Raw genomic sequence first — 18,893 nt, forward strand, 5'->3', positions numbered from 1 at the left:
GTTGTTGATAGAAACATTTTATTTATTTAATCTCGAACATCAATCTCACACTTTACTATTAAATAGAGACTTTGATATGAAGCGCTGCGGCTCTGCTGCCACTGAAGGACACGACACGTCTTATACACTGTCTTATAACTGGTTATAACACACTGTTATAACCAGTTATTGTTATAACCGGTTATTGTTATAACACTGTTATAACACTGTTATAACCAGTTATTGTTATAACCGGTTATTGTTATAACACTGTTATAACCAGTTATTGTTATAACACTGTGTTATAACAGTTTATTACACTGTTATAAACAGAGTTATAAAAACAAAACATATTGTTTCTAACACTGAGTCTCACTCAGCTGCTGCCAAACATATTTAGCAGATGTTATTTATGAATAAACATCTTCAGGATGAAAGCGTCACATAAACAATGACGCAGTGAAAGTAGTTTGTACATTCAGAATGAAAGTTCACGTCAGGATCCTGCAGCGGGAGCAGAACCTCAGCGTGTCTAGTGGTTAAAGTCATGAGCTGCAGCTGCGCACTGAACACACACCTGTAATCTCTACGACTGGCACAAACATCAGAAAACATCAGAAGCTCAGTTTTTAATGCTTTCACTTCATCTTTCTGCAGAATCCAGCTGGTGAACTGAAACAAAGTGAGAATAGTTCATGGTGATGGTTTGTGTTTGTGTCCAGCGGTCTGAAGTGAAGCAGGTCTCTCCGCTGGTCGTAGTGACGGGACTTTAAGACTTCAGTCACCAGTCAGGAGGGACTTCACAGATTCACAGACTGGTTCTTGAACACAACATCCCACAAACTGAAACACCTGAATGATTAAGTACCAAACAGTAACTGTGCAGATTCACTCTCGCTGTAGTCGCAGGTGCACAGTGATCAAAGTGCAAACATGTTTCATTCAGACGCTTATTAAACGTTCAGCATTTCTATTATTAATACATCTGCTGATGAGCTAAATCTATAAATATACTTTATTTAAGTGGCAGAGATGTTGGACTTCTGCATCCAGAGGAATTTAAACTTGTTCACTTCACTGAGGTTGCAGCTCAGGTCCAGATGTTCTTGTTCTCGTCACATCAGCATGAAAAAAACCTTTTCCACCGTCCTGCAGCTTGATAAACATCGATAGTGCAACATGAAGAAAAGTGTGAAACATTACTTTTGTTTCTTGGTCTTATAATCCTGCTCTGAGTTCTGCACCTGCAGGTCCCATCATGTGTAATGTTGTAATGTTACTGGATCTGGACTGAAATAAGACTTCCCCTGAAAGCTCAGATGTGAGACGACACGTCTGAAGTTTCCTCACGCTTCAGTTCAACGTTTCCATTACAAATGGATTTGTAGTGATTTTGGATCTTGTCACTAAAGTCAGGAAGGATTTTAATACTTTGCTGAAGCTGCACCCTCTGAGGAGAACATCTCTGCAGTGTGCAACATCACTTCTCAGCATAATTGAAATGATGTAATGATTCTACAGCGAGCAAAAATAATTAAAAATCAAGTAACATTTCCATAAATGTTCCATTTCTCCCTCACGGATAAGAACTGCACAATCCCATTGAAACCCTGAACCGTCCAAGTAAACACTTAAAATAAAAAGATCCACATTCGTCTTCATCCTGAAGAATGTGATGGACACGAATGCATCTCTTAATCTCTACCGGGCAGCAGCCGTACACGACGCACACGATGTACAAAAATATATGATTTACTACTTTAATGACACATTCATTAAAGTGAAGATGTATTCCAGCCACATCTGAGCAAAACGCTTCATCTGCTGCACGCCTCACGCTCCTCAGAGCAGCGTCTGCGCCGCCAGACTCACGAGATCTGAAGATGAAGTCGATGAAGTAACTTTAGATGGATGTATATCCACGTGTGATATTAAGATATCATGCAGGTCGTATAACACATGTTGTAAAGAGCTATGAGATTTACTCACAAGAGTTGCATTGACAGCTAAGACGTTACGCAGCGTGGAGATGAAATCACTTCAATGCATCAGTGTGTTTATACAGAGGAAGATTTCTAAAGGGATTTTTATTTCTGAGACAACTCTGCCCCTAATTCTGCTCCGAGTACAAACTCACAGTTTAGTCCTGGTGTCGACTAAACATCTCATGCAGAACCGAGACTCCACCTGAGATCTGGATCTGAGTAACAACATCTATACATGTTTAACACTAAATCAATATTTAAACGTGAAGCTGACGACGTCATGGAACACACCACACACACACACACACACACACACACACACACACACGAGAAATGTCATGAACATCATAACTCTGATAATATAAGTATTATATTCACACCAGGTGGAAACTGGCTTCTGCTAAAATCTAAAACATCCGGCTCATGTTGGGGATTTCAAACATACAGAACCCTCTGACACGTACCGACACTGGACACTTCCTGCTTCGCAGAACATACTACAACTTTCTCGTCTCTTTCGTTCACTTCTTTCCTTCACCTTCGAACTCTGACCTCCAACAGAGAAACAGGAACAGAACACTTCTGCACAGACGGCCCCGACCTCTCGGTGACACGCCGACCTTCAGCCGGAGAGCAGCGGCTCTGCACAGCTGCTCCGACCCAACGATGGCAGCAGGTATCTCTGTTCTTCTACACTGCACTCAGATGAGAGGAAACCCTGATAACCATCTGTTATTACACATCACAGCTGCAGCTCCAGCAGATCTGAAGGAGCCCTTTGGAAACTAAACGTGGCCTTGTGGTGACTGTTGATAAAGATGAATAAATCCTCACTATGTCGCTGCTTTATATCAGAGTGGCTGAAGGCGGACTGAGCGGGGAACTTTGATGCTGCCGGTCTCTTTTATTTTGGAATGAAACTCCCCATATGGCTGCTGGCAGGACGCCGGCTCTGATAACATGCAGTATCTTTAGATCTAAACGTTTTTGAATTTATGGAACAGAACGACTTGTGTCTTTGGGCCAAGAAAGCAGCGAGGAGTTCAAGGCTGCAGCTCCAGCGATAGACACAGAGAACAGAGTCCACGTGAAGCCTGAGGCTGCAGGTGAAGAGGCTGCAGAGGACATCCGGCGTCTGTTCCTTCATCTCCATGGAAAATGTCTTGAGGTCAAGAAAAGCTTTGTTATCGACGGCCGGACGGTGCGTCGCTTTGAAGGCTTTAATAATCTTCCTATGTATCTGAAGAGAAGAAATGTTTCAGTGTATTGAAGAGACGTTTGAGCTCATTCTGTATTACCACGACGTGCCGGATCTAAACATTTCAGAGCAACGATCAGTCACGCTGGAACTCTCTGCCTCGAGGTTTCATTCCAAGTCTGTTGTAAAATAACGATATTTACACTTAAACGCGAGTCTGACGGCTGGTGATGACATCATCTACAGTTTCCTAAAAGTACAGACACACGCGGAGAGCAGGACACGGAACATCTGGATCATGCTGGTGAATAAAGCCCGATTCGGCTCATGTAAGGGTCCCACGTCTTGTTCCTCTACAAACATCTCAGTGTGAACAAGACACACAACATCTGAAGTTCAAATCCCCAACATCAGCCGTGCAGCGAGTTAAGTGTTGCTTTCACTTCCACACATTGTACCTTTAAATAAACTAATCTGCCTTCGACCACCAGTGACGTCCTGACAGCTGACGTACTCCACTTCTACCACCAGTGACGTCCTGACAGCTGACGTCCTCCACTTTTACCACCAGCGACGTCCTGACAACTAACGTCCTCCACTTCTACCACCAGTGACGTCCTGACAGCTGACGTCCTACACTTCTACCACCAGTGACGTCCTGACAACTAACGTCCTCTACTTCTACCACCAGTGACGTCCTGACAACTAACGTCCTCCACTTCTACCACCAGTGACGTCCTGACAGCTGACGTCCTACACTTTTACCACCAGTGACGTCCTGACAACTAACGTCCTCCACTTCTACCACCAGTGACGTCCTGACAACTAACGTCCTCCACTTCTACGTCGCTCCAGTTTAATATTAGACTACGACGCATGTACAAGGTGCTGGGAAGCTGTTTGTTGTTTGTTCTTGGAGAAGTGCAGCACGTCGGCTCATTTACAGCTTCCACACATTCAAGTCATTCCAACAATAATTCATCTCATGTTTGGATTCAGAAGAAGAGTCTTCACTTCTGAGGCCGTCAAAATAAAATGGAATTTATGAACCGTGTTGATGTTTGGAGAGAAACGACTGTTCTGCTGCACGCTGTGCTAAACCGTCGTGCTGTACAGAGTGTGTAGTTCTTTCTAAGCATTATTGTGTGTGTGTGTGTGTGTGTGTGTGTGTGTGTGTGTGTGTGTGTGTGTGTGTGATCAGTAGACACACAGGTCTGGGAACTTCATCTCGTAGACGGGGACGGACTGGTGCTGAGTGTGTCCCGATGAGATGGACACTACTCCGGACGGGCTGGGTGGAGGCCTGGGGGGGGGGTGATGATTTATAAAGTGAAACAGACAAGAAAATGACGTTTCTCAAAGATGCATTCTGTTTTCAGTTGTTTCACTACGTTTGATTTAAAGAGTTGTAACGTTAAAGAACACATACCTGATTGTGAGTTCGAAGATTTGAGCCAGCCGGTCGTGCAACATGTTCGCCTGCACACACACACAAGTTAAAGTATAAAAATATACTTAATATTTAATATATAATATAACAAAAGTTTGTATTTTGTATTATAATTATTGTTGCAGCTGGTAACGCTGGAGCTGCTTTAATGATTAATAACTTAATATACAATATTATAGAATCATTTGAATAAAGCAGCTTAACATGGACAAACTCATGTAAAGTACAAGTACCTCAACACGAGCTCAAGTACAGAACTTTCAGTACTTTCCTTTGTTCTTACCTTCGACTCGCAGTGCGCAGCAATCTCCTCAAATGGAGCTTTCTGGAACTTCTCCATCACCTGCCGCCTCTTCTCCCGCTCCTGCTCCTCCACCCCGGTGGTGTCTGAAAACACATCCTGTCACTGATGACAACATACCGGCACAAACACAGGATGACCTCATATTGAGCAGGAGCAGAATACACAAGTACTGCACAGGTGCATGTCAAGGTTTGTCAATGTTTTTAGCTGTATAGTAACTCTGACTCAGACTCAGTCCGTCCCGTCGTGAATCTTTAGAGTTCACGGGACATTACTGTGGCGGATGATGGAGCGCTCGACAAAAAGCCAACATCTCATTAGTATTGCGGCAGACACTTCAGCGTGTCCACGGAGAGACAAGGCTTAAAGGAACCTTCTCAGATCTCACCGATGGCTTTCTTCAGGGTCTCGAACGTGATCTCCTCCGCTAGCTGGGACTGCAGGAAGAACACACACGTATCAAAACCTGCCGTCAGCCTGCAAATCACATCCCTGTGTGTGTGTGTGTGTGTGTGTGTGTGTGTGTGTGTGAGTGTGAGTGTGAGTGTGTGTGTGTGTCAACATAAGACTGACCTTGTCTGGAAGGTTGTTGGACACAATGTCCACCTGAAGGGAGATTGTGTCCACGAAACTCTTCCTCCTCGTCATACGATCTTTATCTGCAGGACGACATGTGAAGCACACGTTGATATTAATATCTCTTTAGATCCTCAGATTTACTGGAAACAATAAGTGAAAACTTTAAACTTTTACAGCACTGGTGCTATGAGATGTCAAATGCTTTTAAGGAGGGTCGCTGCCAGCTGTCTTTGAGTGTCATGGTGCTTTCAAGTGTGGTCGGAAAAAAGAATCCAAGCAGCAGTGTGACAATGACACATTATTACTCTACTAAACAATATCAATTACATGTTCACGTTACACAAATAAGCCAATTGTAAGTATATTATTAGCAGAGATTCATCATTGTCATGATTTACATATTAAAAAGTCAACATTGGACATAATTAAGACATTATTAAACCTTAACAACAATCATTAACCTGAGCGTTGTGCAAGTTACAATCTATGAACCCTGAAATATGAAGACCCAAAGTCCTCACAGCGTTTCTTTCTGTCGGGCGCCGCGGAGAGCTTCATCAAAACGCTCCTGTTGCGCATGGGTTTAGTTTCTATGACAACAATATCTTAGCAACACATCACCTCTGTAACTGCCGCTGCAAGACAGACTTGCATCGCATTTCTAATCTATTAGTCTGCTGTGCATTTCTTTGACTTTGGAGGAATTTCTATAAAAGGAGCGACAGCAGCGCCTGAGAAGTTCAGAGAGACGTGCAAGGAGCGGCTGCAAGGAGCAGCTGCAAGGAGCGGCTGCACGGAGCGGCTGCACGGAGCGGCTCCTGGCTGCAAGGAGCGGCTCCTGGCTGCAAGGAGCGGCTCCTGGCTGCAAGGAGCGGCTCCTGGCTGCAAGGAGCGGCTCCTGGCTGCAAAGAGCGGCTCCTGGCTGCAAAGAGCGGCTGCACGGAGCGGCTGCACGGAGCGGCTGCACGGAGCGGCGGCACGGAGCGGCGGCTGCACAGAGCGGCGGCTGCACAGAGCGGCGGCTGCACGGAGAACACAACGCTTTCTCTCAAGGTGGACGCACACGCTCTCCTTATTGGGAACAATTATAAAAAAGGACCCTGGTGCTAAAGGAAACACTCTGGACACTGATGAAGACTTGGAGCTGTCCGTGGTGCTGAAGTAAGACTTGTAACTGTAAACTCTCCTCGGCGTGCCGTCTGTCTGTCTTCGTCTATAAAGGATTAAACTGCCTCCTGGGTGTGAGTAGAAAGTGTGTTTGACACCCAACAGTCAACGTTGGTGTAGTTAGTTAGCAGAACGTGGGCTCTTTGTGAGGCACCGAGGGGGGGTCCACGTGATACCAGCAGTGACGTATCGACCCCCCAACACCAAACTGCATTTTCAGTTTTGAGGTCATAGTTTAATGCGACCAGGAACAAGCCCACGTGACCCTGTGAGGTACCACGTGCCCCAGGGGAGCACTTCTGTATTCATCCTCACTGCACCGGGGGAATAAAAGCGACAGCAGTACTCGCTCTACTGGACCAACAACACGGCCTCAAGGTGATCAGGGTCCAAACGGCACCGGATCAGAGGAGGTGTGAAAACACACGCACAGCAGTTATAACTGTTGTTAGCAGGAGTCACTTTGAACAGGTATGACTCAGCACCTGAAGGCTCTGATGACCGGAGCAGACAAGAGCTGTGTGTTTACATTGCTGTTGAAGTTTTGGCTTTTGTACAACGAGTTCTTAATGCAGCGTTTCTGTCTCTGGCTGCACAAAGATTGTATTTGAGTCCTTCATTAATCTCTGTGTTAAACTGTAGCAGACATTTCTACTGAACCCGCTCAGACAGGCCGAGCGTTCAGCTCCTGTTCAGCTCCTAATGGCAGAAATCCTCTGTTCTGTATTAATAATCAAAACTGAAGCTCTCTTCAGTTTAAAAGCACCAATGTGCCGGATTTATGGGATCTATTGGCAGAAATGGAAATACATTCAGTTCAGTACACACTGGTCTTTCCAACGAGCATGACAACAAACACAAACTACTGCAATATTAATATTCTACATAGCTCATCTATATGCAGTACTCGTACTCACCATCACATTTCCAGATGCAAAGCAAGATGGTTGTAAAAATGATCAGAACATTTGGTTTCTGTAAACAGTTTAATGTGAATCACAGGGAACTACGAGAGACACTAAAAGGCTGCGAGGAGTATTGAACTGTCTAAGTGTGGGACAGTTAGTGTGGAGCTCAATGGAAAGGCAAAGCTGAGTTCTACTTCCTGTTTCGCTGAGTGGATAAACATCCACCGTCACAACTTCAGTCGTGTCACTGCCACAGAAAGAGCTGCAGAGTGAATCTACAGGCTCAGACATGTGTCTTGTTTCCTTCATTGTGCAGTTAGACAGTGGAGTGCACAAACACTGGGAGACGTCCTGTGGAACACGTCCTGTGGAACACGTCCTGTGGAACACGTCCTGTGGGAGACGAGACGTCCTGTGGGAGACGTCCTGCAGGAGTTAAACTCCAGCATGATGATGATGAGCATTGCTTCTCTCGTGGCGTTCGTCTCCAGTGGAAGGTGCATGATCCACAAAACTAAATTATCAAAGCTGTTGTTGAAAAATACATATTTTGTCTGCTAAAGCTTTAAATCTTTCCAGCTAAACTAAAGCCAGTGGTAATGGCAGGAGCTCAGGGACAGCATCTACACAACTCTACTGCAGCAGGTTACCTCTGGACGTCTGCTTGCACCTGTGGAGGATCTTTCCTACGGTGTAAAGCACTGATGTGATGAAAGCACGGCAGAGGGAAGGAAACAGACGCACGCCGCTTGTTAGATCAAAGACTAGCCAAATCACACACAGAGTTTTCAACAGGTTCAAAATCAGAGTGTAGTTTAACCAGAGAGCACATGTAGCCGTCTCTTTACTGCTTTGGGTTAAGACATGTTATTGATAGATCAGTGTTATTAATCGTTTCTGGACAATCAACTATTTTCCTCCGCAGGTTTGTGTCCCTTTAAGATGCCAGGGAGGACGAGGCCGACCACACAACGGGTTCTTTAAACTTGATTTTCTGCTCACTGAACAACAAGCTGATAATCCTTCAGCTGAATCTTCCACCATGAGCGCCAACAGTCCTAGGGGACACACACATAACTGTGCTGGGTTGTATTTTTAAATGTCCACGATCACAGTAATCACAGTCCACTGAAACTATATTAAAGATGTATAATGTTAACACACAAACTCAATATTCAAGATGTCTTGTGCATCATTTTACAAACATTTCTGCTAGAGTCAGCGACACGTTGGGTTTCTGTGGAGAGTCGGGATCGACACTTGCATGTAAACGTAAGTTCTGCAGGTTAGAAACGTAAGCAGGAGCTTCTAGAGACGAGTCAGGACATTTATAAGGTGTTTACAAGTTGTGTGTGTGTGTCGTACCTGTGACCTGGGGAACGTAGGGGATGGAGAGTCTCTCTGCGTTGTATCCCGGTCCTGCCAGACACTCGGTCATGTCGGCCGTCTGGAAGTAGAGCAGTCTGTCCTCCTTGTCCAGAGTTTCAGGGAGTCTGAGAAGAAGCAGGATGAGAACTCACATGGGGATGAATTTGAATAGATGTCCACATAATCTAAATGCAGGTGTTCACACACTGAACTGTTAGAATACTGAAGATATCAAACGCCAAGATGCCAGAATCTCTGTCATCTTCAAAATAAATAAACTGGAGACTGGCGTTGACATCTGATAAGCACCAGTGTGTGTCCTCCACTGAGACGGCTGCAGGATGGCTGCTCCTGAGGAGCTGAGAGAATGTTAAACAGGAAGCTGCACAAGAAGATGGTGAGGAGCTGAACGAAGCAGAATGTTATTTAGAGTTTAGTGTTGTTGTTCTTTGCTAAATTTAAGAACTAAATATCCAAACATCGCACATGTCCACGTGGATTTCATCTGGAGAACATTAGTGGCTCTCACAAACAATCAAAGACTACAAAACAAACGTCTGTGGATCAATTTGTCACAGTTTTCACCAGATTGATGAAACAAAGTTTAGATGTGATCTACTGAACATACGTTGACGTCTAATGGAGTCTAAATGATCCCAAAACACCGTGCAGGTGAAATGAGGTCATGCATTTATGATATGGTATGGTATGATTCCATAATCGTCCTACTCCTCCTGATACCTGATGAATTAAACATGGTTTTCTCCAAAACACTTTGTTTTATTAAACAAAGAAGCGAACGTTACATTTTGTCTAAACCGAATAAAATACAGTTTAACATTCAAACACTTTTATTCAAATGATTGGTAAACAAACCAAGATGTCCAGACCCCGACACACACTTTCTGTACTTCACAAACAAGTAGCCAGACTAACACCCTGAGGATTTATAAAGCTGTATGTTGTGGGGCTGCGAGTCCTGGGAGGTCATTATTTTCTTAAGATTGGTTCTTTAACTGCATTCAGCCTCAACTCATCAGATTGTTCCAGTTTCTAGAAATGTCTATAAAAACAAGCCTCTCGTGTGCAAAGCAGGGACACTTACGGACACTTGTCTCTGAAGATGTGCTCTGGGAGGAGGTACGGAGCGTCCATGGTCCTCAGCTCAATAACCTGAAAAGCAACAACGGAAACAGCAAAGTGTATAAAGAAGAAGGACAATAACAAACTAGGTGTAGAGCCACAAACAGTGGTGCATCATCAGCATATTAAGAGAGCAAGTTTTCCAAGAGGAACATTTCACAACGTGCTCTCTAACATCCAGGGAGAAGAAGGAGGCACCTTGCTGACGTGCTGACAGAAGGGAGGGTTTGCAATCATCTGGCTCAGGAAGTTGAGGTACGCTGCCACTAACGCCATGACGCCACAGCGAATCAACATCGGCATGTTCTCCTCATTAGCCAGAGCCATGTCCTGCACACAGAGAGACGTTAGATCAGAGTGTAGACACAAGCAGGACAGAAGACATTCAACTGGAGGACGACGTGACTATTAACAAGTCATTATTTCCATCAGGATTTTAATTAACAGATGAAAATGATTACACCGAGTCACTGGAGTCGTTACCCTGACGACGACCTTTTAACTGACGAGTGTGAGAAGCTGCTTCCTGCGACCTCTGATGATCCAGAGGAAACCTGGCTGTACTCTGTGAACATGTTTCATTCTATTATAACCAACATATCCACTATTAAAACAACAACAACAAAGCTAACACTTTATAATAACATCATTAATAAATGATAGTTAACTAGTTAGAAGTGATTTTACTAAAGGTGTTCCCAGTGAAGGTACACACGGGACTACGATAGTGTGTGTATTCATACGTGTGTGTGTGTGTGTTGTCTACACTGCTGTGACATCTTAGAACGATAAGATCTCAGTGTGATGCACAAACGAGCAGCTGGTGTGTGTGTGTGTGTGTGTGTGTGTGTGTGTGTGTGTGTGTGTGTGTGTGTGTGTGTAGAGTATTTTTCACACCTCTCTTCAGTCTCACACGCAGGAGGTTTTATTGGACCTGCGTGCGGTCTGCAGTCTAACGACATTAAAGACTCTGCTGCTGACGATGACAGAGCAGCTACTCATCAGCCACCATAAATACAATATAAATACATACAATATAAATAAATAAATACAATATAAATACATACAATATAAATAAATAAATACAATATAAATACAATATAAATACATACAATATAAATAAATACATACAATATAAATAAATAAATACAATATAAATACATACAATATAAATAAATAAATACAATATAAATAAATAAATACAATATAAATAAATAAATACAATATAAATAAAATATAAATAAATACAATATAAATAAAAACAATATACATAAATAAATACAATATAAATAAATAAATACAATATAAATAAAAACAATATAAATAGAATATAAATAAATACAATATAAATAAAAACAATATACATAAATAAATACAATATAAATAAATAAATACAATATAAATAAAAACAATATAAATAAATACAATATAAATAAATAAATAAATAAACATAATATAAATAAATAAATACAATATAAATAAATACAATATAAATAAATACAATATAAATAAATAAATACAAATAAATAAATACAATATAAATAAATAAATAAATACAATATCAATAAATACAATATAAATTTAGGTTTAGGGAGGTTGAGCAGCATGAAGACTTAAAGATGTTCAAGTATTACAACATACACCCAGAGCTGGGAGGGAACTCACTTTAGATTATGCTTCTTTACTTGAGTTGTCACTCTGCTTTATGTGAGAGCTGAAGTTTACACACTTTACATCCCACATCTCAGGTGAACATCTTTAAACTCCAAAAGCTTTAACTTCATCAGGAAACAGTTTTTAGTTCGGTGACTCAATAACTTTAGATTATCTGAGAAGTTACTCGACCTGAAGAGGAAATGTCTTTCGCTCTTCTCTCAAAAGGAACTTAAACTCATGACTTAAACTAAGTTTTAGCACAAAAGAAAAGTGTAATACCTCTGTTCTTCTTCTTTGATTTGTTATCTTACGTATATAGTAAGACTAACACATTGCAGCTCTTCTTCTCTTTGAATGTTCGCAGTCACACACTGCAGGTATGTGCACGTCACAACAACATTATCAATGAAATATGATGAAGATCTGTGGGATTAACAATCAAGGTTACCTGCAGAGCGATGGAGAGTCGGATGAGGTCGATGACCACTTCCTCGTTGGCCAGCTCAATGGTCAGAACTGCCAGGGTGGTGAAGAGCAGCTCAAAGTTTTTATGGACGTTATCCTCCTCTTTACAACCCAGATAGATGTGACGGTACAGCTGCTGGCCATGCTGGAGATGCATTACACAGTTAGAAAAAGAGAAATGAAGAGAAGAGGAAGGAAACATATAGAACATGTTAATAAATACACTCTTTAAAAGGTGTGTTTGTACTGATTATATCTGCGATCTCGCTCATTTGGTGTCAGCATGCAGACTGTATTCCCTGTCAGGGAGGAAACGCAGACGGAGACTTCAGACTTGTTGTTTCTGCAACCAAGAGAACTGGAGTCCAGCCAACATCAGCTTCTTTTCCTGCTTCCAGCGAGTGCCATGAATGTCCCCACGGTTAGCAACTATGACCTAGCGACCATCGCTTCGAGCAGTGGAGGTTTTGAACATGACCCACTCCCATGACCCAGAAACAATCCTCCAAAACAGGGTGGGAGTTGAAGACCTTGCTGACGTACGTTCCCCACATGTGTGGGGCTCCCAGGTGTTTTCAACATCACCAACATCTGTTCTCCAGCTCTTCACCTGCTCGTTGACGGTTTTGCTCCTTAACGTCCAAGACTGTGAAGGCTCCCAAATATCTGGTGTTCAGGCACGAGTTGCACCTGTAAGCTACTTCCTGCATAAAAGAATCATATCTCACGTAACGATGTAAACCTCTCTGTACTGTCGGACTTCCTGTCTGTGGCTCTCAGATCAAAGCTCATGAGTTCCTGAAGACGGAAATCTTTAAAATCAAAAATATATGATACCTGATAACAAGTGGGCTTTAGGAAATGATGACGGAACTTTTATAGACTAATTGACCATCCTTACACCACAGAGCCGTCCACTGTAAAGAACAACCCCATTAACTCGGAATCATCCTAAAAATAATCCAGTGGGTGAAAGAAAAGAAAACGCCGTCGGAGCCTTGCTGGTGCATCATACGCTCGACTTGGAACCTAATGGAAAGTGAAGGCTAATGACTCCAATTCACCACTAATGAATTAGGCAGCATTGATGACCTCTGACAGTGAGTGAGAGTTAGTGAGGGGGCTCCATCTGCTGCCAGCTGCTGGGGAGAAGAGCGGACGCTTTCTAGGTTTGAGGAAAGGTCACAGCTCAGGTGTGATGTACAGGCGCTTTGAGGAGATGTCATGTGTTCGTAAGGGACCGGGAAGATGAAGCTTCAGGATGCAACAACATGTTACTGATGCCGAACTTCTGCAAATGTTCTTAATCGTTCTTTAAGTTCTAGTGTCTCATCTTTAGCATTTGTTTTATTTCTTGTTTTCTTATTTGGATGTTGTTATTTGCACAGATCCCTGAACAGCGTGCTAATCCTTCTGGAGAGTGTTGATGGTCAGTCCTTCAGTCCTACAGACCTACAGTCCTACAGACCTTCAGTCCTACAGACCTCCAGACCTTCAGTCCTACAGACCTACAGTCCTACAGACCTCCAGTCCTACAGACCTTCAGTCCTACAGACCTACAGACATCCAGTCCTACAGACCTTCAGACCTTCAGTCCTACAGTCCTACAGACCTTCAGTCCTACAGACCTTCAGTCCTACAGACCTACAGACATCCAGTCCTACAGACATCCAGTCCTACAGACATCCAGTCCTACAGACATCCAGTCCTACAGACATCCAGTCCTACAGACCTTCAGACCTACAGTCCTACAGACCTCCAGTCCTACAGACCTCCAGTCCTATAGACCTTCAGTCCTACAGACCTCCAGTCCTATAGACCTCAAGTCCTACAGACCTTCAGTCCTACAGACCTCCAGTCCTACAGACCTCCAGTCCTATAGACCTTCAGTCCTACAGACCTCCAGTCCTATAGACCTCAAGTCCTACAGACCTTCAGTCCTACAGACCTCCAGTCCTACAGACCTTAAGTCCTACAGACCTACAGACATCCAGTCCTACAGACCTACAGACATCCAGTCCTACAGACCTACAGACATCCAGTCCTACAGACATGTGTTGAGCCTGTACACAGACGATGGAAAAGGGTTTGAGAGGTTTCAGTCGATGTGATGGTTTGTTCCGCTGAGTTACATTGGAATCCATTTGACCTTCTTCGATACAGCTCCCCCCCCCCCACACTTTCCTTTAAGACCTCAGTGTCTAAGAGCTCAACAGTATCATAGCAACTTCTATTGTTATACCTTCTTCATGAATGCAACATCTTGCTTGGAAATCTTCTCTCTTTTAATCTTCAAAGCTGCAACATTAGGAATGATTCTGCAACAGTCAGACACAAAAGCAGGAAACAGTGGTGAATGCAACATGTGTGTAACATTTACTCACGTAGTCTACATGCATATTTCAATTTCATGCATCCTTTTATTTCTACTCCACTAAATCTCAGAGGGAAGTATTTTACTTGTATCTCCACTGCATCAGTCTGACAGCTTTAGTTACTTGTCCAGTTAAAGACGTATCTCCAGATGTTTGTGATGAACTTTGTGATGAAGTTTATGAGAAGATTCTCCTCCTTCAGATAAATAAAGTTTAAAATGTCTCTTGGATCATTGTGCACATTAAACTACCAACAGGATGTAAAGTACTTTAACTACTTTGATAAAACCAGATATTGAAGACAGAGCCTCTGGCACTACGTGACTCCGGATGCAGGGATGCAGTTTGTGTGTACGTGGTACCTGATGCCGCGTAGCTTGGCGCGGTTGTCGTGGCGATCGATGATGTTGTGCAGCATCTCGAGCACCAGCTGCCTCAGCTCGCTGTCCTCCATCAGAGAGATGGAGAAGAGCGGATCCAGGAAGGGAGGAGGCAACGCAGCTGCCATGGACTTGGACTTAAAGCCAGAAGTCACCTGCAGTAGAGGGGAGGGGGTTATATGATGTGCTTAATCCACACAGAGGATCGCTGAGAAACTTCCCCAGAGCTAAAGGTTACGTTCACAAGCATCTCAAACTGTCCAAACGTTGACCTTTCCTCTCCTGCCCGACTGCTCTGATGATTTATGATCCGTGTGAACAACGGGGCCAGCTTTCAAATTAATTGCTCTAAAAATGGTTCCTGTGATTTACATGAAACACATTTCAGCTTTTATATAAAACCCTAAAGTCAATGTGACAGCAGAACAGGCTCACAGGTCTGCAGGCGGCCTTTATTTGAACTTTTATCATTTGTAATATCTTAATACATCCAAAAGTTTCTATCTTTGCTGCAGCACTGATCAACACTTTGTGTGGATTTAAATCTTCAGCATAGCTGTATAATGTGTACAGACTGACTGAGGCTGTTCTGGATATCATTTGAAATATTATATTATAGTACATATACTATATTATATATACTATATACTATATTATATATGCTTTATTATACTAGATTATATTATATACTTATGGTCATTATAACACAGTTAACTAATATTATGACCATATACCATGGCCTGTCGTCAGCTATTGCTTAAATATAGTATATACAATATAGTGTATATAATATAATCTAGTACAATAAACTATATAAAATATAGTATATATACTATAATATAGTGTATATAATATAATTGAGTATAAAAGTATATATAATATAGTATATATAATATAATATAGTGTATATAATATAATATAATATAGTATAATAAAGTATATATAATATAATACATATAATATAATGTAGTGTATATAATATAATCTAGTATAAAAGTATATATAATATAGTATGTATAATATAGTGTATATAATATAGTATATATACTATAATATATACAATATAATCTAGTATAATAAAGTATATATAATATAGTGTATATAATATAATCTAGTATAAAAGTATATATAATATAGTATATATAATATAATATAGTGTATATAATATAATCTAGTATAAAAGTATATATAATATAGTATATATAATATAATATAGTGTATATAATATAATCTAGTATAAAAGTATATATAATATAGTATATATAATATAATATAGTGTATATAATATAATCTAGTATAAAAGTATATATAATATAGTATATATAATATAATATAGTGTATATAATACAATCTAGTATAAAAGTATATATAATATAGTATATATAATATAATATAGTGTATATTATAATCTAGTATAAAAGTATATATAATCTAGTATATATAATATAATATAGTGTATATAATATAATCTAGTATAATATAGTATATATATAATATAATATAGTATAAACTAGTATAAAAGTATATATAATCTAGTATATATAATATAATATAGTGTATATAATATAATCTAGTATAATATAATATATATACTATAATAGTGTATATACTATAATATATACAATATAATATAGTGTATATTATATAATATATATACTATAATATATACAATATAATATAGTGTATAAAATATAATCTAGTATAAAAGTATATATAATATAATATAGTGTATATAATATAATATAGTATAATAAAGTATATATACTATAATATAGTGTATATAATATAATATAGTGTATATAATATAATCTAGTATAAAAGTATATATAATATAATCTAGTATAAAAGTATATATACTATAATATAGTGTATATAATATAATATAATCAAGTATATATACTATAATATAGTGTATATAATATAATAGTGTATATAATATAATATAGTATAATAAAGTATATATACTATAATATAGTGTATATAATATAATATAGTGTATATAATATAATCTAGTATAAAAGTATATATAATATAATCTAGTATAAAAGTATATATACTATAATATAGTGTATATAATATAATATAATCAAGTATATATACTATAATATAGTGTATATAATATAATAGTGTATATAATAAATCTAGTATAAAAGTATATATAATATAATATAGTGTATATAATATAATCAAGTATATATAATATAATATAGTGTATATAATATAATCAAGTATATATACTATAATATAGTGTATATAATATAATATAGTGTATATAATATAATATAGTATAATCAAGTATATATACTATAATATAGTGTATATAATATAATATAGTATAATCAAGTATATATACTATAATATAGTGTATATAATATAATATAGTGTATATAATATAATGTAGTATAAAAGTATATATAATATAATGTAGTATAAAAGTATATATAATATAATATATATAATATAGTGTATATAATATAATGTAGTATAAAAGTATCTATAATATAGTATAATATTATTTAATTGTTGAATAGTTTTCACTGAGTCAGTTGCTGCCTTCACCCTGACGAGCACTCCTCAAACATCTGGGTTTTGACAGAGAACGCACTCTTTATGCTCGGACACATCTGCAGCTGCATTGCTTTATAAATATTTTGACTTTCCACCCCTTCCCCAGCTGCATTAGGAGGCCAGGTGGTGGCGAGGGGGGGTGCGGAGAGACGCACGGCGTAATAAATTACTCTGAAGATGTGCAGGGGTGACAGCAGTGTGTGTGTGTGTGTGTGTGTGTGTGTGTGTGTGTGTGTGTGTGTGTTGGTGCCACCTGTGCCTCCTCGTCTCAGAGAGAGGAGGGTCTCACAGGAGAAGATAATGAAAGGGAAGGAAGCGTTGGAGTGTTAATCCAAAAGAGCCAGAACTGTAAAATGGCCAAATATCAAATACATAATTAAGACTTTGTGGGGAAAATGTTATGAGGACAAAAATGAGCCCCAATAAACCCTTTTAATAATTTATTTAGGCGCTTCATTATTTATTGGTTATACGATATGATTATATACTTCACATTTTTCATATTATCTCCTTATTGGACATTTTGGAGTTTAATGAGACAGTGTGTGCAGGACTGTCATGTCTTCTGTGTGTTAATGAAGCTTGTGGAGTTCTTCTTCTTCGTTGGTTTATGACATATTCAGCAGAACTGTTCACAGCCTCACTTGTTACTTGATATGTTGGTGTGGACAGTACAGACAGAGAGAAGGACTCACCATGAGGAGCGAGCTGAGCAGCATCATCTGGATCCGCTTGGTGCCCTGATGCCTGAGTGACAGCAGAGGAGACATCGTGTCAGAACTTCTATAACAGTCACTTCTTTTTGTTTCAAAATGGAGAATTTAAACCATCCAACAGATTACTCATCGCACATTTGGCATCTGATAACTCTTCAGTTCATCCTGGTTGTTGTTTGTGTTTGCTCATCTTTACCTTTAGAGTCTAAATGTTCCTCAGACTCACAGCTCGTATTCTTCTTTATCATAAAGATACAAGCTACAAACATACATTAGATGAATGAAAGTTGCCAGTGTTGATTTTCCCCACATGTTTGCTTAATGAAAGGGTGGACGGTAATGGGTTTTGATGTAAACCTGCCAATGTTGCACTTACATTCAAAAACTGTAATGGTCCTGCACAGCATCACAATTCCACAACAAAAGTAATGACGCACGGACTGTTTTTCTATGTAACCCTTTCCTTATACGTGGAGCATTATGTGGCAGATTGTACACATGTTGCCTACAATTATTAGGAAACACTCCCACCAGAGGAACATTGTCATCATCCATTTAAGATGTAAGAATAGTGTAAAACCCTTTTGACGAAGGTCCAGCGGTGCCGAAACATTAGTGTGATCAATTAATGGTTCCAACAGCAGCAGCACCA

At 39.9% G+C, this 18,893-nt stretch overlaps 1 protein-coding gene across 3 annotated transcripts in view; it reads right to left on the bottom strand.

Annotated features, from left to right (window-relative positions):
• Position 1: 1 nt before the first annotated feature.
• efr3a (EFR3 homolog A (S. cerevisiae)) overlaps positions 2-18,893 on the bottom strand; it is a 99,137-nt gene continuing 80,245 nt past the window's right edge. For all 3 annotated transcript variants that reach the window (XM_029453105.1, XM_029453106.1, XM_029453104.1), the window contains 12 exons: positions 18,221-18,272; positions 14,940-15,112; positions 14,445-14,520; positions 12,186-12,347; positions 10,280-10,411; positions 10,044-10,111; positions 8,936-9,063; positions 5,490-5,575; positions 5,305-5,353; positions 4,896-4,999; positions 4,592-4,641; positions 2-4,465 (listed from right to left, as the gene is read on the bottom strand). In XM_029453105.1, coding sequence (XP_029308965.1) covers positions 4,360-4,465; positions 4,592-4,641; positions 4,896-4,999; positions 5,305-5,353; positions 5,490-5,575; positions 8,936-9,063; positions 10,044-10,111; positions 10,280-10,411; positions 12,186-12,347; positions 14,445-14,520; positions 14,940-15,112; positions 18,221-18,272 — 1,186 coding nt within the window. In that variant the 3' untranslated portion in view covers positions 2-4,359. The remainder of the gene's footprint in view (positions 4,466-4,591; positions 4,642-4,895; positions 5,000-5,304; positions 5,354-5,489; positions 5,576-8,935; positions 9,064-10,043; positions 10,112-10,279; positions 10,412-12,185; positions 12,348-14,444; positions 14,521-14,939; positions 15,113-18,220; positions 18,273-18,893) is intronic.

This window comes from Cottoperca gobio, chromosome 17 (genome assembly GCF_900634415.1).
Source record: "Cottoperca gobio chromosome 17, fCotGob3.1, whole genome shotgun sequence".
In the NCBI taxonomy this organism is placed as follows: Eukaryota; Metazoa; Chordata; class Actinopteri; order Perciformes; family Bovichtidae; genus Cottoperca; species Cottoperca gobio.